Source organism: Antrostomus carolinensis, unplaced genomic scaffold (genome assembly GCF_000700745.2).
Source record: "Antrostomus carolinensis isolate BGI_N321 unplaced genomic scaffold, ASM70074v2 scaffold18893, whole genome shotgun sequence".
Taxonomy (NCBI): domain Eukaryota; kingdom Metazoa; phylum Chordata; class Aves; order Caprimulgiformes; family Caprimulgidae; genus Antrostomus; species Antrostomus carolinensis.
Window position 1 is genome coordinate 41,266 of NW_010304689.1, and position 16,258 is coordinate 57,523.

Below are 16,258 nucleotides of genomic sequence, written 5' to 3' on the forward strand. Positions count from 1 at the left end.
GCTGACTATCTGTAGACAGTAAAAATTCCGTAAGTCTGCAGGAGAAGGAAAGTCAGCATAAAGACTGAACGTCAATGAAACAGACATTGGGCAAAGTTAGGTCAGCTGTAAAAATAAAAGACAGCCAAGATATTTTTGGTACTGTTTCTCATACAGAGACTTGCTAAACAAGAGATTTAGATCACTGAATAAAGGGCCAATGAGAAGGAGGTCTGAGACACAGTATTTGTGTCCAGGAAGCAAACATTTTTATACTATTCCAATCTACTTCAACATAATGAAGTCTGTCAGTGTTTAACAACAAAACCTGGCCAGTACATTCAGAAATGTGAATGTCAGTTATAAAACTTAATTCAGCACTTCACAGTTTATGTTATTGAATTCATTGTTAATCCAAAAAGTATTAACTGGTCTAAGATGTTTAAAATTTGCATTTCTTCTTCATTGCAAATACTTTACAGCATCTGACTGCTTACAGAATTGCCTAAACAATTTCTTCTTTCTCTTCAGAATTCTTTTTGTCTCTCATCTTGATATACTCCTTGCAAATATGAAACCAAACAAAAGATTTTCACCTGTGACTAGCCACATGATGCGCGTGTGTTTGCTTTACACATAAGTAAAGCCCTCCTTTGTAATTATGAGACAAGGCATCACATTGTAGTAGATACAATGGACTTATGTAGCAAGCTCTTAAGCACTGACTGAAGTGACAACTTGTCAGTTCTGAAGCATGTACCTAATTTTAAGTCATGGGGGGACACCATGTGGACATATACTAATACTTCCATGAACATGAATCTCAGGTATAAGGATCTAAAATGCAGATATTGTACGTATGAAATAGGAAGAGTTCAGAAGGCTTTTTACAGAGAGTTACAGAAAGAAGAGGAGGGACAAAAATCAAAGCAGAAGCTAAAACATGCTGCATGCCATTTGAGGAGGTACTTGGTGAAGGGAGATTTATGAATGCTCTGGAGCACCTACTGACTGGACATATTAAAAAGTTGCAGAAATAAAAAAGGTGAGAAATGTAACTTTGGTGAATAAACAGCAAGTGAGAGTGGACTGATTTATTAGCATTCTCATTTGCCACCTTCCACTGTTTTTTCATCCTAGAAACCTGCCACTGAAGCTAGCTACAAAATCATCAACTCCTCTACATGAATACAGTGTCTCTGCTGAGCAACTTGTATATGGGAAGGAAGAACACCAGCTGGCTGCTGTAATGTGATCAGTAGATATTAAATTTCGACTATTATAAATCACCTCAAATTTCTTCAGTTCTTCCTTAGCAACCGTGTAAAGAACACCAGAGGAGCTCGGGAAAGCAGCTGTCCTCTCAGAGATTTTTAGCCAGTCTTCAAATCTCGAGTAGTCATCCAAAAACTTTTGCCATAGCCGCCACGTCTCTTCAATTCTGCAATAGACAATATAAAATTAGAGAATGCTCGGACTGAAAGCTAGCTGACCTACAGAACTTTAACTTATCATCTACAACAGCAAACCAGCACTGCACCAGACAATAACTGGCTCTTAATCTAACTCGGACAGACAGGCTGATAAACAGACCACAGGGAAGGCTGGCTTCTTCCAGACTGAGCTAGAATAAGATGATGGCAATTTTTTTCTAATGCATCTAACTTTGGAATCAGTATAAAAAGAAAATTATAAGTACGCAATAGGAACTCTAAAAATCTGAGCATATGCTAAGTAACATCTGAAATACAGTCCCAGTGTAGGTAGCTAAGCCAGTATTTTAGAGATTAGAAATTCCACACTACCTTCAACTGCAAATTTTTTTCTTACACAATGCTAAAGATGTTGCAGCATATATTTTAAAGTTCTCAGTCATTATTCTGCATTGAAACGGAACATGAACTTTTTTTTTTTTGCATTTACCTACAAGTGGCAAAATGCTATATCTCAATAAACACTGTAAACATGTTTTTATTTAAAAACAGTTATTCCAACATTTAAAAAAAAATGATTCAACTGAGCATGTAAAAATAGCGCCTGACTCTTGAGACTGAAATCAAATTGGCTTAATACTGAGACTGTTATATCCCAACAATTTCAACAACACTTGATTCAAAATAACAAGATCTTTTTTTGGGACAGGTGGTATCACAGCAGAATTTTATCTGTTTTTACATACAGAATGTATCTTTCCCAAATTTTAGACATGCAGGTCAAAAAGGATCTGATCCATGCAAAATTTATGCTTTGTTGACGATACATTGTTTAACCAGAAATTCGACATCTGGAAAGTTGCTTTTTAATATGAATAACTGTTTCTAGTACAATAAAGATCCTAAATACTGATAGCTTGGTTAACTCACTGATACAAATCTACTACTAGCATAATGTGCACATTGCAAGAAAGTAAAATAGAGTTCAATGCATTGTTCCACATTAACTTAAAATAGTTCTGAATTAATTTGCTGGACACAAGGCTATGAAGAGCCTATATATTTTCAAGACAGTGTCAATGATAGAATTTATAAGCTGTGTTTATATATATACACTACACAAGAACTACCAAACTACCATGACAACAGTAATAAAATTACTGAAAGATAGCAATCTGTGGATATAGAGCAGCACAACTTAAAAGTAACTATTTTTTGTGTGTGTGTGTGTAAAATAAAGAATTAACCTTTACTAAACACATTTAGAATATCCCACAAAACCAAAGTTTGTATATAGTTCAATTCAGCATTCTGAAAAGTTATAAACTACACCTGGAGTTCTTGATATGACTGTGTAAACATCACAGAAATCAGACTGATAACTTAAAAAGATACAGAAAAATCTTCCTAAATACAGGAGTTCAAACAGTTAAACATATATTATTACTGGTCATCACAGAGTACATAGCATTTGCCCAATCTAGCCTACATCATTATGGCTGTCAAAATCACCCACACTATCCTAGATGGGAATAGAAAAAAAAGAATCTTCTGGATATCATGGGAATGCAGTGTACAAATGGTTTAAGCATGTGCAGTAAACCAGACCACACCAAAGATGCACGGGCCCACACTTGCTCAGCAAAGCTAAGGTGGGCAGAGGAAGAAATTCCAGATGAGTGTTCAGTCCTAAAAGTCTTTCAAACAAACAAAATCAGACATAAGAGAAACTGCTGAGGAACATTAGGTGCATGAAAAACCCTAATACCTGGAATAACATTCCACTCAATCGATAACAAGTTTCCCAACAGTCTCAGTATTTCTAGGGTAAATGTCAGTGTTACAACTCTTCCCTTTTAGGTCATGTTTTCTAAAGCTGGAGTCACTGCTGTCATCTAAGCTTTTGCTAGTTTCTCTCTCATCATTTCTATGATGCACGGGAAATAAGACTTCATTCCATCAAAAGCCTTGTGAAAAGAATTTGGTAATAGATATCTGTACCTTGTATAAAGGCACACACAAACACAACCCGAAATTTATTTTTTTTTTCTCCCACACAGCATAACGGCTACTGGCTTTTATTCAGTCTATGATCTTTTTCTGATCCCTACACCTTTTTCTTCAGTACTGCAACCCTATAATGTATATCTCAACTGTATTTGTGACTGTGGAAAGAAATACTAATTTGTAGGCATTTTAAACTTACTTAAGTCGTCTTTCCATTGACATTGCACAAATGTTCCTCCACCTTCTGTCCAGGTTGCGTGTAGCCTGCTGGATAGAGTCACACTCTGCTTCTGTGGCACAAGCATCACAGTCATGAAGAAGCACTTCACACAAATTGAGAACAGATGCCACTCCAGTACTGTGTTTCTCTATATCCTTCTGAAGTTCCTGTAGGTGAAGAAATTAATTCTTAAGAGAAATTGCAAAACATGCATAAATGCAAACGCATTTCTTTTCTACTTATTACAAAAAAGATTAATAAGCTTGCAAACAGGAGAAAAACATCCAACAAATACCTATTAAGAGACTGCATCTGTGCAAGTGGTGTTGCAATGTTATCAATGAGGTCAGGAGGACCTGGCAGCATGCACAGTTTTCCCAGGGACTACAAACATGAAAACATCACCTGGGACAAACTGCCAGAGCTCTGCATGCTCAGCTGAGCATCTTTCACATACGTTTAATCAACGTCACCAGTAAATGGCAGAACTATTCTCAGCCCTTTCCCATTATCACAGAGAATGTAAAGCAGAAGTTAGTAAGAGAAGTGTGACAAGAAAATATATTCTTATCAACTGTAGGGGTTTGGTTGAGGTACCCTTAATTAATCTACTATTCCCCAGGTGAGCTAGCTACAAAGTGTTTGACATGAAGATCATCAGGAGCACATGTTGAATATTGCAGCTCTAGTAGGAGATTTTTCTTCCTTCAACTTTCCAATTCTATAGCATTTTCATTGGACTTGGAAAAGGAAAATTCAAGACAGCTAAAGAAAATTATTCACTTACACTGTCTTAGCACTTACTGTATATGATCAGTACTATTTCTCCTGTCTTTTTCTTGTTTGCAATGGCTTGTCCTACACTGTTGATAATACTTCATCTTGAAGCAACATTTCAGCTTCAGTTTTGAGCTACAGGTTCAAGTTAAGACAAGCCGCAAAAGTAACCAGCTATTACTGTTGGAGCAGTGCAAGGAAAAGAAACCCTGCTTGACTTCTGCTTACATTTGCAATGAATCATCAGAATATTATATGGAAAAATCAGTATGGACAGTAACAAAGCCAAGACAACATAATTCCAATAATGACAAAGAAGTACCAATGTGACTACACTATAGGGTCACATATTGCATCTAGAATACTATGTTCACTTCTGATGCAGATGAAGAAAAGAACTATTAGGACAATTAGAGATGTGAAAGTTTATTTAGGTAAACAAGAAATTGGCTGCTTGAGGATGAGTGGAGATAAACTGCTTTTTAGAATTTTACATGTTATAGTTTATTTCACTAGCAATGGGGAAATATTGTGTCAACATATTGTGTCTACATACGTTGTGTCTAGCAATATGATGTTTTGAAAATGCCTTCCAGCAGAAAATGAGATCTAAGTGTAGAATCTAAAAACCTTATCAAATTTGAAATGGAGCAAGGTCAACTTGTAGCAACCATCTGATTTGGTTGTTTGTGATAACTGGTGTTGGACTCAATGTAGTAATCTATGTCCTCTTCTCGTCTATGAAACAGAAGGCTATTTTGTGCACATCTACATGAGACCATCAAGTGGAAAAATCACAATGTTTTCTTCCTCAGCACTGCTTCTTTCCCTTTCAATTGCCTGGAAAATACTCTTTCATCATGATGTCCAAGTGCTTATTATCTTTTCTACCCATCTTGAAATATTATATAAGGGTGGATACTATAAATAAATGCAATACTTTATGAAACGCATACTCCAGACAGCTATGAGACTTGAGGTTAAACGAGTTCAGGTAACACAATCTCCTGTCTGCTCTTTCAGAGTAAAGCATTGCCAGTTGGTGGTCCTGAGGATTCCTAAGGATTAAACTTATTTATTCACCTACAGAACCTTTCTACAAGCAAAGTCTACACTGTTTTTTAGCATTATATTTCTTTCCCAGATTTTAAATTTATCTCTGTTTATTAGAGAATATTTAGCCTTTGGGTCAGTTCAGAAAGGAGCATCACTTTTATGCACTGCTGTCACCCACATACAGCTTTTTTTTCCTTTATCAATCCAAAACCAAACACCATTTTTTCCACATTTCAAGTAGTAGCAGATTGAGAAAGTAAACAAACAAGCAGTCTTTGAAATGTGGTTTGTGACCATAAGAAAGTACTGCAGTGAAGTTACCCTACCTTCCCCAGGATATTCAGCTTCAATTGTATCTTTAATTTCACTACAGAGACCAGCAACCTGAAAAGCTGATTCTGGGCTGAAGTAGATACTTAGAAGTAGATAATGGAGTTACAGAAATAGAATTTAGACCTCTTCTTTCACAGTAAAATATTTTTAGTGTGATTTTGTATATGAACAACTGGTAGCAGTACAAGCAGGGAAGATAACATCACCTCAGTGGAAGATCAAACATGGAAAAGAACCTAAGAACACTAATGAAAGAACAAAGAGGGATGAAATACTTGAGAAGATGGCCACTGTACTGTCCTTCTGAGATACAGAGGATAGTGATATAGCCTCCAACTAATAAAAATACTGGTTACCACATATTGAAGGTGGGCGGGATTTTAAATTATTATTCTAAACATGGCTTGCAGTGTTATCAAATCAAATAATCACCAGGATTACAAACACAGTATCCTCCTCACCCCTATTTCTCCCCTTTGGAGTTCAAATTAAACCACTCAGTTCTACAGAATATCACTGCATGAGGATCACCACAAGGAAACAGCACAAGGCAGATATACACCATTTTCTGTGCCCAGAACAAGTCCTATAAGAAGTGGTTGTAACAAACTGTGGGATGCCTGCATAGAGACGCTAGTAAATCACCTCAAGTATCTACTTAGTTGACAGCAATGTTTAGCCCTGCCCAACAATTTATTGTCTCAGAAACACCACTCATTAGTGATGCTTGTGTGTTATAAATTATTATCCCTATGTAGATTACACATAGAATATTAATAAGCAATTCTGCACAGCCATGTAGCAAATCAGTTGGGGAGCTGGCAAAAACTCTGAGGGGGTTCTTGGGTGTCAGTCCCACACTCGGCTAAAAAGAGCAAAATGACAGTTTGTACATTTCATAATTAATTATCCCTAAAACATTTTGGCACTCCTCTTCCCACACATTTCTTTCTCCTCTGGAGCGAGAACTCAGGAGAGCATCTAACTCATCTCCAGTGAGGCACCAGAAAGGTATTTTTGCCAGTAAATAACCAACAGGAACACAGTAGAACAACAGCCCTCCCCAGCAATGTGCTTTCAGGTAAAACTGCACTGGGCAGTGAAGTGGAACAGGAAAGAGAGAGTATAGTAAATCTTAGGTGTAAAATTAGTTTTAATGCCAAAAACTGATAGACTTAACATTTTCTGCCTGTTCCAGTGTTGACTATTTTGTTCTAGCACTGCATAAAGGTTTCGTATGCTATAAACCAATCAATTTTAACTTCACATGTATAGCTCATGCATCTTTGCGTGCAAAGTGATTCTCAAACAAGCTGCAAAATAAAACTGAGTTAGAAAGGTTGCTAAAAAATAGTCATTTTCAAGCATGTGCAAAATTTGCAAGGTCTAATAGGTGTCAGTTTTGTCTCTGGGAGCAGACAATTCAAACAAACAAAAACCAGAAACTCCAAAGGAAAAACAATTGCAATAACTCATTCAGATTACATCTCTTGGTGCCTTACCTTTGTTGGAAAGGTCAATCAGCTCCTGGTGGATTCGATGTCAAAGCCAGCAGAAGGCTCTATAAGTGACACAGTAAGTACCACTTGCCTTGATATTTAAACACTTTGCCTCATGCCCTCTCAGCATTGAGCTGGGTATGGGCAGCCCAAAGACAGTCTACTTTGGTTCTCCCCATGTGATTGTGCACCTGATAAGTGTGCTGTATTTTACCTGCTGTTCATTTAGCTTCCTTTGTATCTCCTCAGAGTCGCAAGTTTCATAGACGATAGGTTTGGACAGCTCTGACTCAATGTGGGCAAGCCAAGATCTCAGGCTACTCATGTTTTTATCCAGCTGCTGCACTGCAACAAGGGTCTCCTTCAACTTCTTTACCCTGTAAAGAAAAAGAAATGGCAGCATAAGTACACTCTGAAGGAGAATTTTCACAGCCTGTTTCAGGAAGTTTTCAGAGAAATTTAACTTAGATGGTAAGTTCTGTTTTGAAGTCTTCCTTAATTATGCAACAGAAGTATATTACATATGTAAATAGTCCGGCATTCATAGGTTTGAGTTAAGAAAAATTAAGAGCTTACTAATGCCAGACAACATTTTCAAAGCTTCTGAACCTTTCTCAGTTGAGTTATCTATTTGTTAAGAAAGGAAAACTTTTTTTTTTTTTTTAATGAACTCTTACACATAGAAATCCCCAAACAATCTAAGTAATTTAGTTGTGTATTTGACCAACAGATGACAGAAGTTTTTCCTAGACTACAAATAACACATCCATTTAACCAATACTGGTGGTGGAGGCCTTTTTTACCCTGGTGATTTCTAAACGTTGAACTATACATTGTAAAATGCTTTGGGTTGGAAGGGACCTTTAAAGATCATCTAGTCCAAAACCCCTGCAGTGAGCAGGGACATCTTCAACTAGATCAGGCTGCTCAGAGCCCCATCCAGCCTGACCTTGAATGTTTCCAGGCATGGGGCATCTGCCATCTATCTGGGCAACCTGTTGCGATGTGAAGACTTGTCCTTTAACAAACTAGTTTTAGAGAGAGAAATCCAGCTGAGAACTTGGTGAGAATTCCTGAATCCCAAGGGCTGCTTTTAGTTGTTCTTGCTCTTAATGGACTGCTTCAGATTTAAACAGATGAAATTGGAATGTAACTGTGTGGCTATTTTGAAGTAGTATTTTTCTTGAGATCCTAACCCTGCAACAGCAATGGCCAGGAAAAATTAAATAGCTGGGTTTTTTATTCAAGGGAACATTAAGCTTAGAGAGTGAAGAAAATTTGACTAAACCTTCATCCTATCTTGTTATTTTTTTTTTCAACCTGTTTCAACTGCAAAAATGTCTGTGAGTAATTCCCTTCGTCCTATCCCCACGTTACATAACATACATTAGTGGATTCTGAAATTGTATCTAAGCTTTCTTTTTTTTTTTCCATTTATGTAGTACCACGAACAATTTTGAGTCACATTCCCTTTTATACTTCTATTGCACTTCCACTGAAGTGTTTCAATATCAGAAAGCTTTAAGAGATGAGTGTAGCTGGGAACAGATTGGCTAAATTGGTTTGAAAAATACAAAATTGGTAGATTTGTCAAACAAACAAAATGCCATTTGACTATCCTATAACTCAAACAGAGCAATTCACATTTTTCCATAATACTAACCAGCGAATTTACCAAGTGTTTCCATATTTAAAGCTGTAGTTGCAGCTGACCATTAAGAGTCTAATATGGGTGTCCTTTTCTTACCAAAGGCAAATGCACAGATCTTAACGTCAACTTAAAAAAACTTAAGTTAAATCTTTCACATTTTCGTCTCTTTCTAGCCCTCTTTAGATCACAGATGGTCAAACTGTGGCTCTTTAGCACCAAACACACTTAAGAACAGTTCAAATACATTTTTCTTCCCAGACTCATGACCAACTGCTGCAAGGTTGTGATCTGGAAAAAACTTTGGTAATTGGAAAAAAGCTGGGTAATCTGAAAATCTGGCTATGAAGGGACTGAAGACAACACAATTGTGCTGAAAGACTGCCCCCAGACCCCATCATCAGTTTACCTCGAAACACAGCTATGTGTTTAGCCTTGGAGAGATAGTAGGAGAACCACCAGTGTCTGGGGGCACCATCTTCTCCCCACCTATGGTTTTACATACAGCGTTTTGTGGGTTTAGACCAAACGAAACTTGGTCATAGGGTGAGCAAGAAGGTTGGTTATCACTCTTCTGGAACTCACATACAGTTTTTCAGTCTCTGACGTTAATTAAGAGGAGTGAAATCCTGCCCATTATTTGCTTGGATTTCAAGGCTGGATGACAATGATCTGTTGCAGGCACACTGGAATGGGAAGGGGAAAAACGAGTCATGTCAGCCCTGTGTAGAAGCAATGTCACTCTATCATTTGCAAGGCCATGCTGCAGACCAGGCTTTCTTGCTTGCAATTGTGTAGCACCCGAACCTCTGGGCCGGATTTTATTTAGATTTTTCCTGCAACACCTGATAAAGGGCCTGACATTTAGAAAGCGCCCTCTCTGCCTCAGGAATACAACCCTGCCAGAGCAAAAAACAACTCTGGCCCAAACAGAACTATTTTCAGTCACATGAACTAAATTACTCAAGAGAAACAAAAAAAACCAAACAAAACAAAAAAAAAACCAAAACAGCGTGACATACACTAAGAACTCTCCAATCAAAACCAAAACCTACTGCCAAACATGCCGTCCCACCAAACTGTTGCAATTCCCTGCATCACCTTAGTTCCCAAAGTTAAAAAAAAACCCTAAAACAAAACAAAAAAGGACAACTCCCAACTGTTAACGCTGTCCTTTTTTGTACTGAGTCTAACATATCAGGTTGCTTGTCCATAGCACAAATAGAAGCAAATAAACCAAGTGCTTCTTAGAGTACACTGAGCTTACTTTTTTTAACTGAACTGCAATAGTGTTGTGCCTTTAGCTACTCTGAAAACATATCTGCAAACAAGTCATAGATGTAATCCATCATGTCTAAGAGTTTTCCTTCTGAATTTTAGCAGGCAAAATGTCTATGTTCTTCATTTCACTGAATACTATACTTGTGTGCAAATAATCACAGAATGCGTGTGTGAAACATCTCTCTCAAAAATGTAATGTCTCAAAATTCTATCTTTCCATGCTAATAGTGGGGCCTGAAAGCTAATGAAATAAAAAGTTCTGCTTTGAGACAAAGAGGTATGATTAGAAACCATTCAAGTATGTGGGATCCCTAGCCAACTGTAAATTTGACCTTTTGAGATTTCATTTACAAGATTATGTTTAGCAGTCAATTATTCCAATAATCAACTTATGCTTTTGTTGCAGCATTATGCATGTTACTGCAAGACCTGAGATAACTCCTTTCATTGATAATGAAGATTCCACATTGAAATCAAAGGGTTGGACCCATGATATGGTTGTTTTAAAGGTTGTTTTTTATATAAAACACATACATATCAGTCTTACTATATTTTACAAACACTTAAGACTCTCAGAAAGGAAAATACTGCAGGATTCATTTGTTTGTTTTTATGGTTTGCTGATGAAAACTCATTTTAAAATTTGAATAGGCTTACAATGCTTATGTTTCTGTGTTCCAATTACTATACCTCAGTTTCCCCAAGAAAGCAGTAACTATAAAATGTATATTTTACATTAAGAAAAGGCAATGGGAGAACAATTTGAAGCTGAAATTAAGCACAAATACCTCTAACTCTGAATTAGACAGCATTAGATTCCACTTAAACCTAAACAGGAACAACCCTGTAAATACATAACAATGCATCATATAGAACTCATAGCTACTGCATTAGTCATTTAGACAGCTGGTTACTAATATTAAACTTTAAAAGCAACATGAAAAAAGTCAGTAAGAGCATGTTAGCTAAGTCTGTACAAAGCCAGCAGAAAGCAGAAAATTTTTTTTTTTAAAAACCATCTACTTGGAACTGGAGACAAAGTTTCAAGAAACACTTACTCTATGAAATAATTAAAAAATACTACACTGTTGAAATAAGTCTTTTAAATATCAGTTTAAAAATAATCTTTTTATGACTAAAAAAGATTTATTGTCCAAAGAACAGTACTACTGTGTACCAGGACACTAGTACCACCAATTATATTTACTCCCCAGATCACAGTTTCCCCTTTCAAAGAGTAAATTTCTAGAACTCTAAACAACAACAGTGAAACTTCTGGAAAATATAATGTGAAGAAGGAAAAAGAAAAGTTGAATCAAAAATGCAAGGTGATATAGGCTGGGTTCAAGTACTACATGCAGTTAAAAAACAGTCATTAACATGTACAGGACACACTAGCTTCAATAAGTTAAATCTAAAATACTTTACAGCCTCTCTCCTTCTCTGCCTTTCACTTGTAGCCATGCCCCTTTGATGACACAAACAGTGAGCAGACAAATACAAAGTCTGCTTTCTCTCATGTGTGTACATGCTCCTGTATTTAAAAACAGCAGTAAAACCAGTCTACAGTTTCTTTCTGACAGCTAAGAGATTTTACTACTTCTAAGCTTGCATCAGTAACAAAAAAATATTCTGGGATCCAAAAGTAGTAGCTGTAAAACAAAGTATGTTGTTATCACTGTCAGCTATTTTTAAACTGAGTAGAAAACAGTAATTTCTAGCTAAGGTAGTGACTTCTACATATCAATACTTCAATTAGTTTGCCAGCAAGCCAAGACTTCAGAAAGAACTGTATCAATCAAAAGCAAACAAAAATAGCTGCCTGCCTTGTGATATCACAATTACAGTCTGGGAGATCTGAATCCACACTGCCGTCCTCCTCCATCCTCACAGCGTGCAAGTCCTCTGCCACCACCATGAAATTTTCCAGCATTAAAAAGAAGAACTTCCACTCCAAAAGTCTGAAAACACTGTGCTTTGGGCGGGGGGAGGAAAGGGAACACACTTCTCTTTGCTGGTGAGTACTGTACAGAAAATGTTGCACGCCAAACAAATGTTAGCAGCCGCTGCTTGATAACATGAGACTGAATGGTGACAAGTGGTCATGTTTCTAAATAAAACTTGCATTCATCAACATGTGCCAGACTTGGACTCCAGGAATGTGGGCTGTGAGTGCTAAGGGAAGGGATGAAAACATATACAACAAAGCCTTCTTTGCAAAGCCCGAGCAGTTGCAGCAATAGCACTGCATCCTGGCTGTAAACATCTGCAACATTTTTTGCACTGGGCTGACATATCAGAAAAACTCATCTGAAAGGATGAAAATGTTCTAGAAGGACAGAAACAGAAGTCTCTGATGCAGAGACTCTGCTTCCTTTCTGTAGCTGTTTCTTTTGCAGTTACAGACGTCCTCAGAATGGAGAGGCAACTAAAAAAAGTGGGGAAGGAAACAGAATATAAGAAAGAAAGAAAGAAAGAAAGAAAGAAAGAAAGAAAGAAAGAAAGAAAGAAAGAAAGAAAGAAAGAAAGAGAAAAATACTTTTAGAGGTGAATGGAGAAGTTCCACTGCACAGTGTAAAATCAACTGGTAAGGATTCAGATTGGATGCATGTTACCATACTATATTACTAAAGCATTTTCATAAGACACTTTCTATTTGTTCACAGCTGTAGGAAACAAGCCACTAAGAAAAATGCTCCAGGCAAGGGATGACTGTAGCTTTACAGAAAAGCACACAGGCTCTAATAATTTATTAAGGTTGTCAGGGAACCAGAATATGAAAAGATGTGTTTTATTCTCAACACCAGAACAATAAATCAGCATTTACTAGCTGAGTGCAGCCAAAATCATGTTATATGATACATTCCAAACTCCAAAATATCATAATAGGAACATACCCCAATATATAACAACATATTTTAAAGAGACTCTGGAGCTTTCTAAAAATTATCTTGGGGGATGCTCCTTTTTTTTCTTGGATGTTCCTTTTGTCCAGTGGGATTTATACATCAATTCAAGTACTTTGTACATACATTAATCAACAACTTGGGCTTTAACCTCTACCAGCCTCAGCTATAGCTCAACTATTGAAATTTCCACAACCTCACATCAAATCTCTCCGCCATTTTCTTCCCACCTTCAGCACTCCAATGTTCAAACTTTGCAGGTTTTTTTTCACTTCAGTAAGCACCGGAATGGAAAAGGTTATATGTTTAATGGCATACAATAGTGCTGAGCACGCTAGTTGAGAAGTTGAAATGATCAGGAAATAAAAGTAAATAAATATTTTACATAAATGAGTTTAGAACTAGGACTTGACACACTGCTTCATGATAAGAGAATGCAAAAGTTTACGTGTATAATATTGCAGTTTATATCTCCCCACCCCAAGAATGATATAGAATCCTGAACGCTTACCTGTCTTTATAGAGGACACTAACCTCTAATACTGAGTAGACAATACAGATCTTTTAAAGATGTATTTCACAGTTTCTAAATGCAATGACTTTTCACTAGAAACTTCCTGACAGCATCATTTAAATATTTGTCTGAGTAGGTGTTTCAAAAGACAAACACAAAAATATGGCAAATAAACTTTATGTTCAACAACTGGTGACATATCACATCCTCTGAAACCAGCAGGCTTCTCAACTGTAATGCACCACTTCCTGACTTAATTGTCTGTGAGAAATGTAGTGTTAATTACTTTAAATTAAACCACTACAAAAGGAGATGGAGCAGCCAGAATGCTTCTGCTTACATAAAATTTACTGCTCACTTGCTTACAGATTTCTGAGCAAGAATGCAGTAAAGCCATACGAAAAAAGAATGGACAAGAAAAGATGATGAAACTAAACAAACCCTTTTGCTGATAACAGGACTAAAGTATTATTAATTCATATGTCCTTGCATCACAGAAGTGTAAAATATAAAGTATACGTACATTTTATGAAGTGTAAAATTGCTATAAAATTCTTGTTGGTAATGGAAGGAAGGCACGACTGAACAGAAAGTATTGAAACAAATAAACCAGTTTCTTCACATATCAAAAAACAAACCTGTATTTCTTTAAGTTATGAAAATTGCTGTTATGTTTTTGACCTTGAATGAAAAGAATATTTAAGTTCAACGTGCATACGTCTACCTGCAATTATTCTTCTCCATCAGTGCAAAAATAATCAGGCAGAAAAACTAGCACTTAGTTTTGTAACTGCTCTTCTCAAAATCCAAAACTACAAATGTACTGTTTCAATGCCTCTACCAAGAATTTTTTAGAAAAACTACATTTGCACCCAGTTTTAAGCACTCATCTGAACTAAGATGGTACTGGAGCAAGATGGTACTTGCCCCCTCCCTGGAAGTGTTTAAGGCCAGGCTAGATGAGGCTTTGAGCAACTTGGTCTAGTGGAAGGTGTCCCTGCTCATGGCAGGGGGGTTGGAACTAGATGATCTTTAAGGTCCCTTCCAACCCAAACCATTCTATGATATGATTCTATGATTCTAAGACTCACTAAATCTGCAACTGATCCTATGTCATTCCATCAGATAATTTTTTTAATTGACTCTTCTTGAAGAAATTATGTCAAGTGCTGTAAAGCAAAACAGGAAAGTGACTTTCACACAGATGTGCTGATGGTTAAGAACAAACTCATTTCACAGTTCATGATTGAAAGGGAGATAATAAAGAGATTTTAAATTCATGACATCCAGCATATTAATCTGTCCCAGGTAGCACTTAGAAACAAAACAACTGTTTTACCTGGCTGCAATGAGATCTAGAAGATGTTGCCACCTGTCATTGATCTTGCCAAGTTTGTACTCAATCTCTGATGCCTTAGTCTCATGGCTGGCTTTAGCAAGTCGCTCTCCCATTTGCTGGAGTTGAATTTTGTTCTTCTGGGCTACAGCAATTTCCTCTTGATAATCCTGGACAATAAAGATCAATCGAAGTCAGGGTACTTATTTAGAATCTACTCTGCTCTACACTACTAAAGGAACAATATAAATATACAAGTGAATGTTGGTTTTTTGGTGATTGGTACAGTGGAGAGACAAGATCTTAAATATTAAATGTATAACCATGAACAACTCTATCAGAAGATTGAAAAAAAAAAAACAACAAACCAAAACACAATGCCTTTTATAAATATATCTGCTATAACTAAATTCATTACAGGTAATTCTGATTGGACATTTAGCAAAGCATTCAGATGCCTTTGACTTTACATTCACTTAATTTTCTGGTATCCTGGGAGGTCCTGCCTCAAGAAAGACAGAAAAATGCTGCATAGTGGGAAAGAACACAAACACATAGTCTTACTAGAACTTATAAATGTCACTGTAAGTTAAAACCTCCATTTCAGTTAATTCAGTATTCTCTTTGCAACACAAAACAAGTAAGCAGTTAAAGAACAGTGTGTAAGTGTACATGCACTGCACTATACCTTTTTAAGTTTCTCAATCATTTCTTCTATGAGGATGTCGCCATTTTGAGAAACCTTACTTTCCATTTGTGTCAGCCACTCACAGAGCTCCTTGTTCTTCTCACTGAAGACAGCCCACTCATTCAGTCTCTCACTAACTTGTTGTCGACGTAAGGAGACCTTAAAACATTTGCAGAGAGTGAATAAAAACAAAATGGTAAATACATTTAACATATGCATGAAACACTCGGTGCCTCAATATGGCTCCGACCCTGCAAAAGTGTTCCAGCAACTTGCTTGGAGTTGTACTGCAAAAACTTGGTGTGACTCTCTGTGAGTTGAGAGGTAAGTGCTAATTTCAGATTTCCTGTCAGCTACATCCTATGCATAGAGAGAGGCATCCAAGCGTTACACTCCGTAGCCTGTCAATATCTTGTTTTATAATGTCTCTAACTCAAAGGTTTCCTTAGAAGATAAAAAATAAATTTTCTTACAATTTTTGCTGACTTATATAATGTTATGAAGTATATGAATTGTTTCTTTTTAGTCTAAGAGACTAAATATAAAGGAAGATATAAGTGCCTGACCAAAGCAAAAAGATA

General features: G+C 36.7%; 1 protein-coding gene across 2 annotated transcripts in view; it reads right to left on the reverse strand.

Moving 5' to 3' along the window:
• The window catches only part of LOC104522298 (nesprin-1-like), a 39,570-nt gene extending 23,827 nt beyond the window's left edge, over positions 1-15,743 (reverse strand). Inside the window, exons 1-5 of one of the 2 annotated variants that reach the window (XM_029084165.1) lie at positions 15,678-15,743; positions 14,993-15,159; positions 7,519-7,681; positions 3,619-3,806; positions 1,270-1,420 (exon numbers count right to left, since the gene is read on the reverse strand). In XM_029084165.1, the coding sequence (XP_028939998.1) occupies positions 1,270-1,420; positions 3,619-3,806; positions 7,519-7,681; positions 14,993-15,159; positions 15,678-15,743 (735 nt within the window). Of the gene's footprint in view, positions 1-1,269; positions 1,421-3,618; positions 3,807-7,518; positions 7,682-12,059; positions 12,152-14,992; positions 15,160-15,677 lie in introns of those variants that run through there. The other variant, XM_029084164.1, reaches the window with a different exon arrangement.
• Between the last annotated feature and the right edge of the window lie 515 nt (positions 15,744-16,258).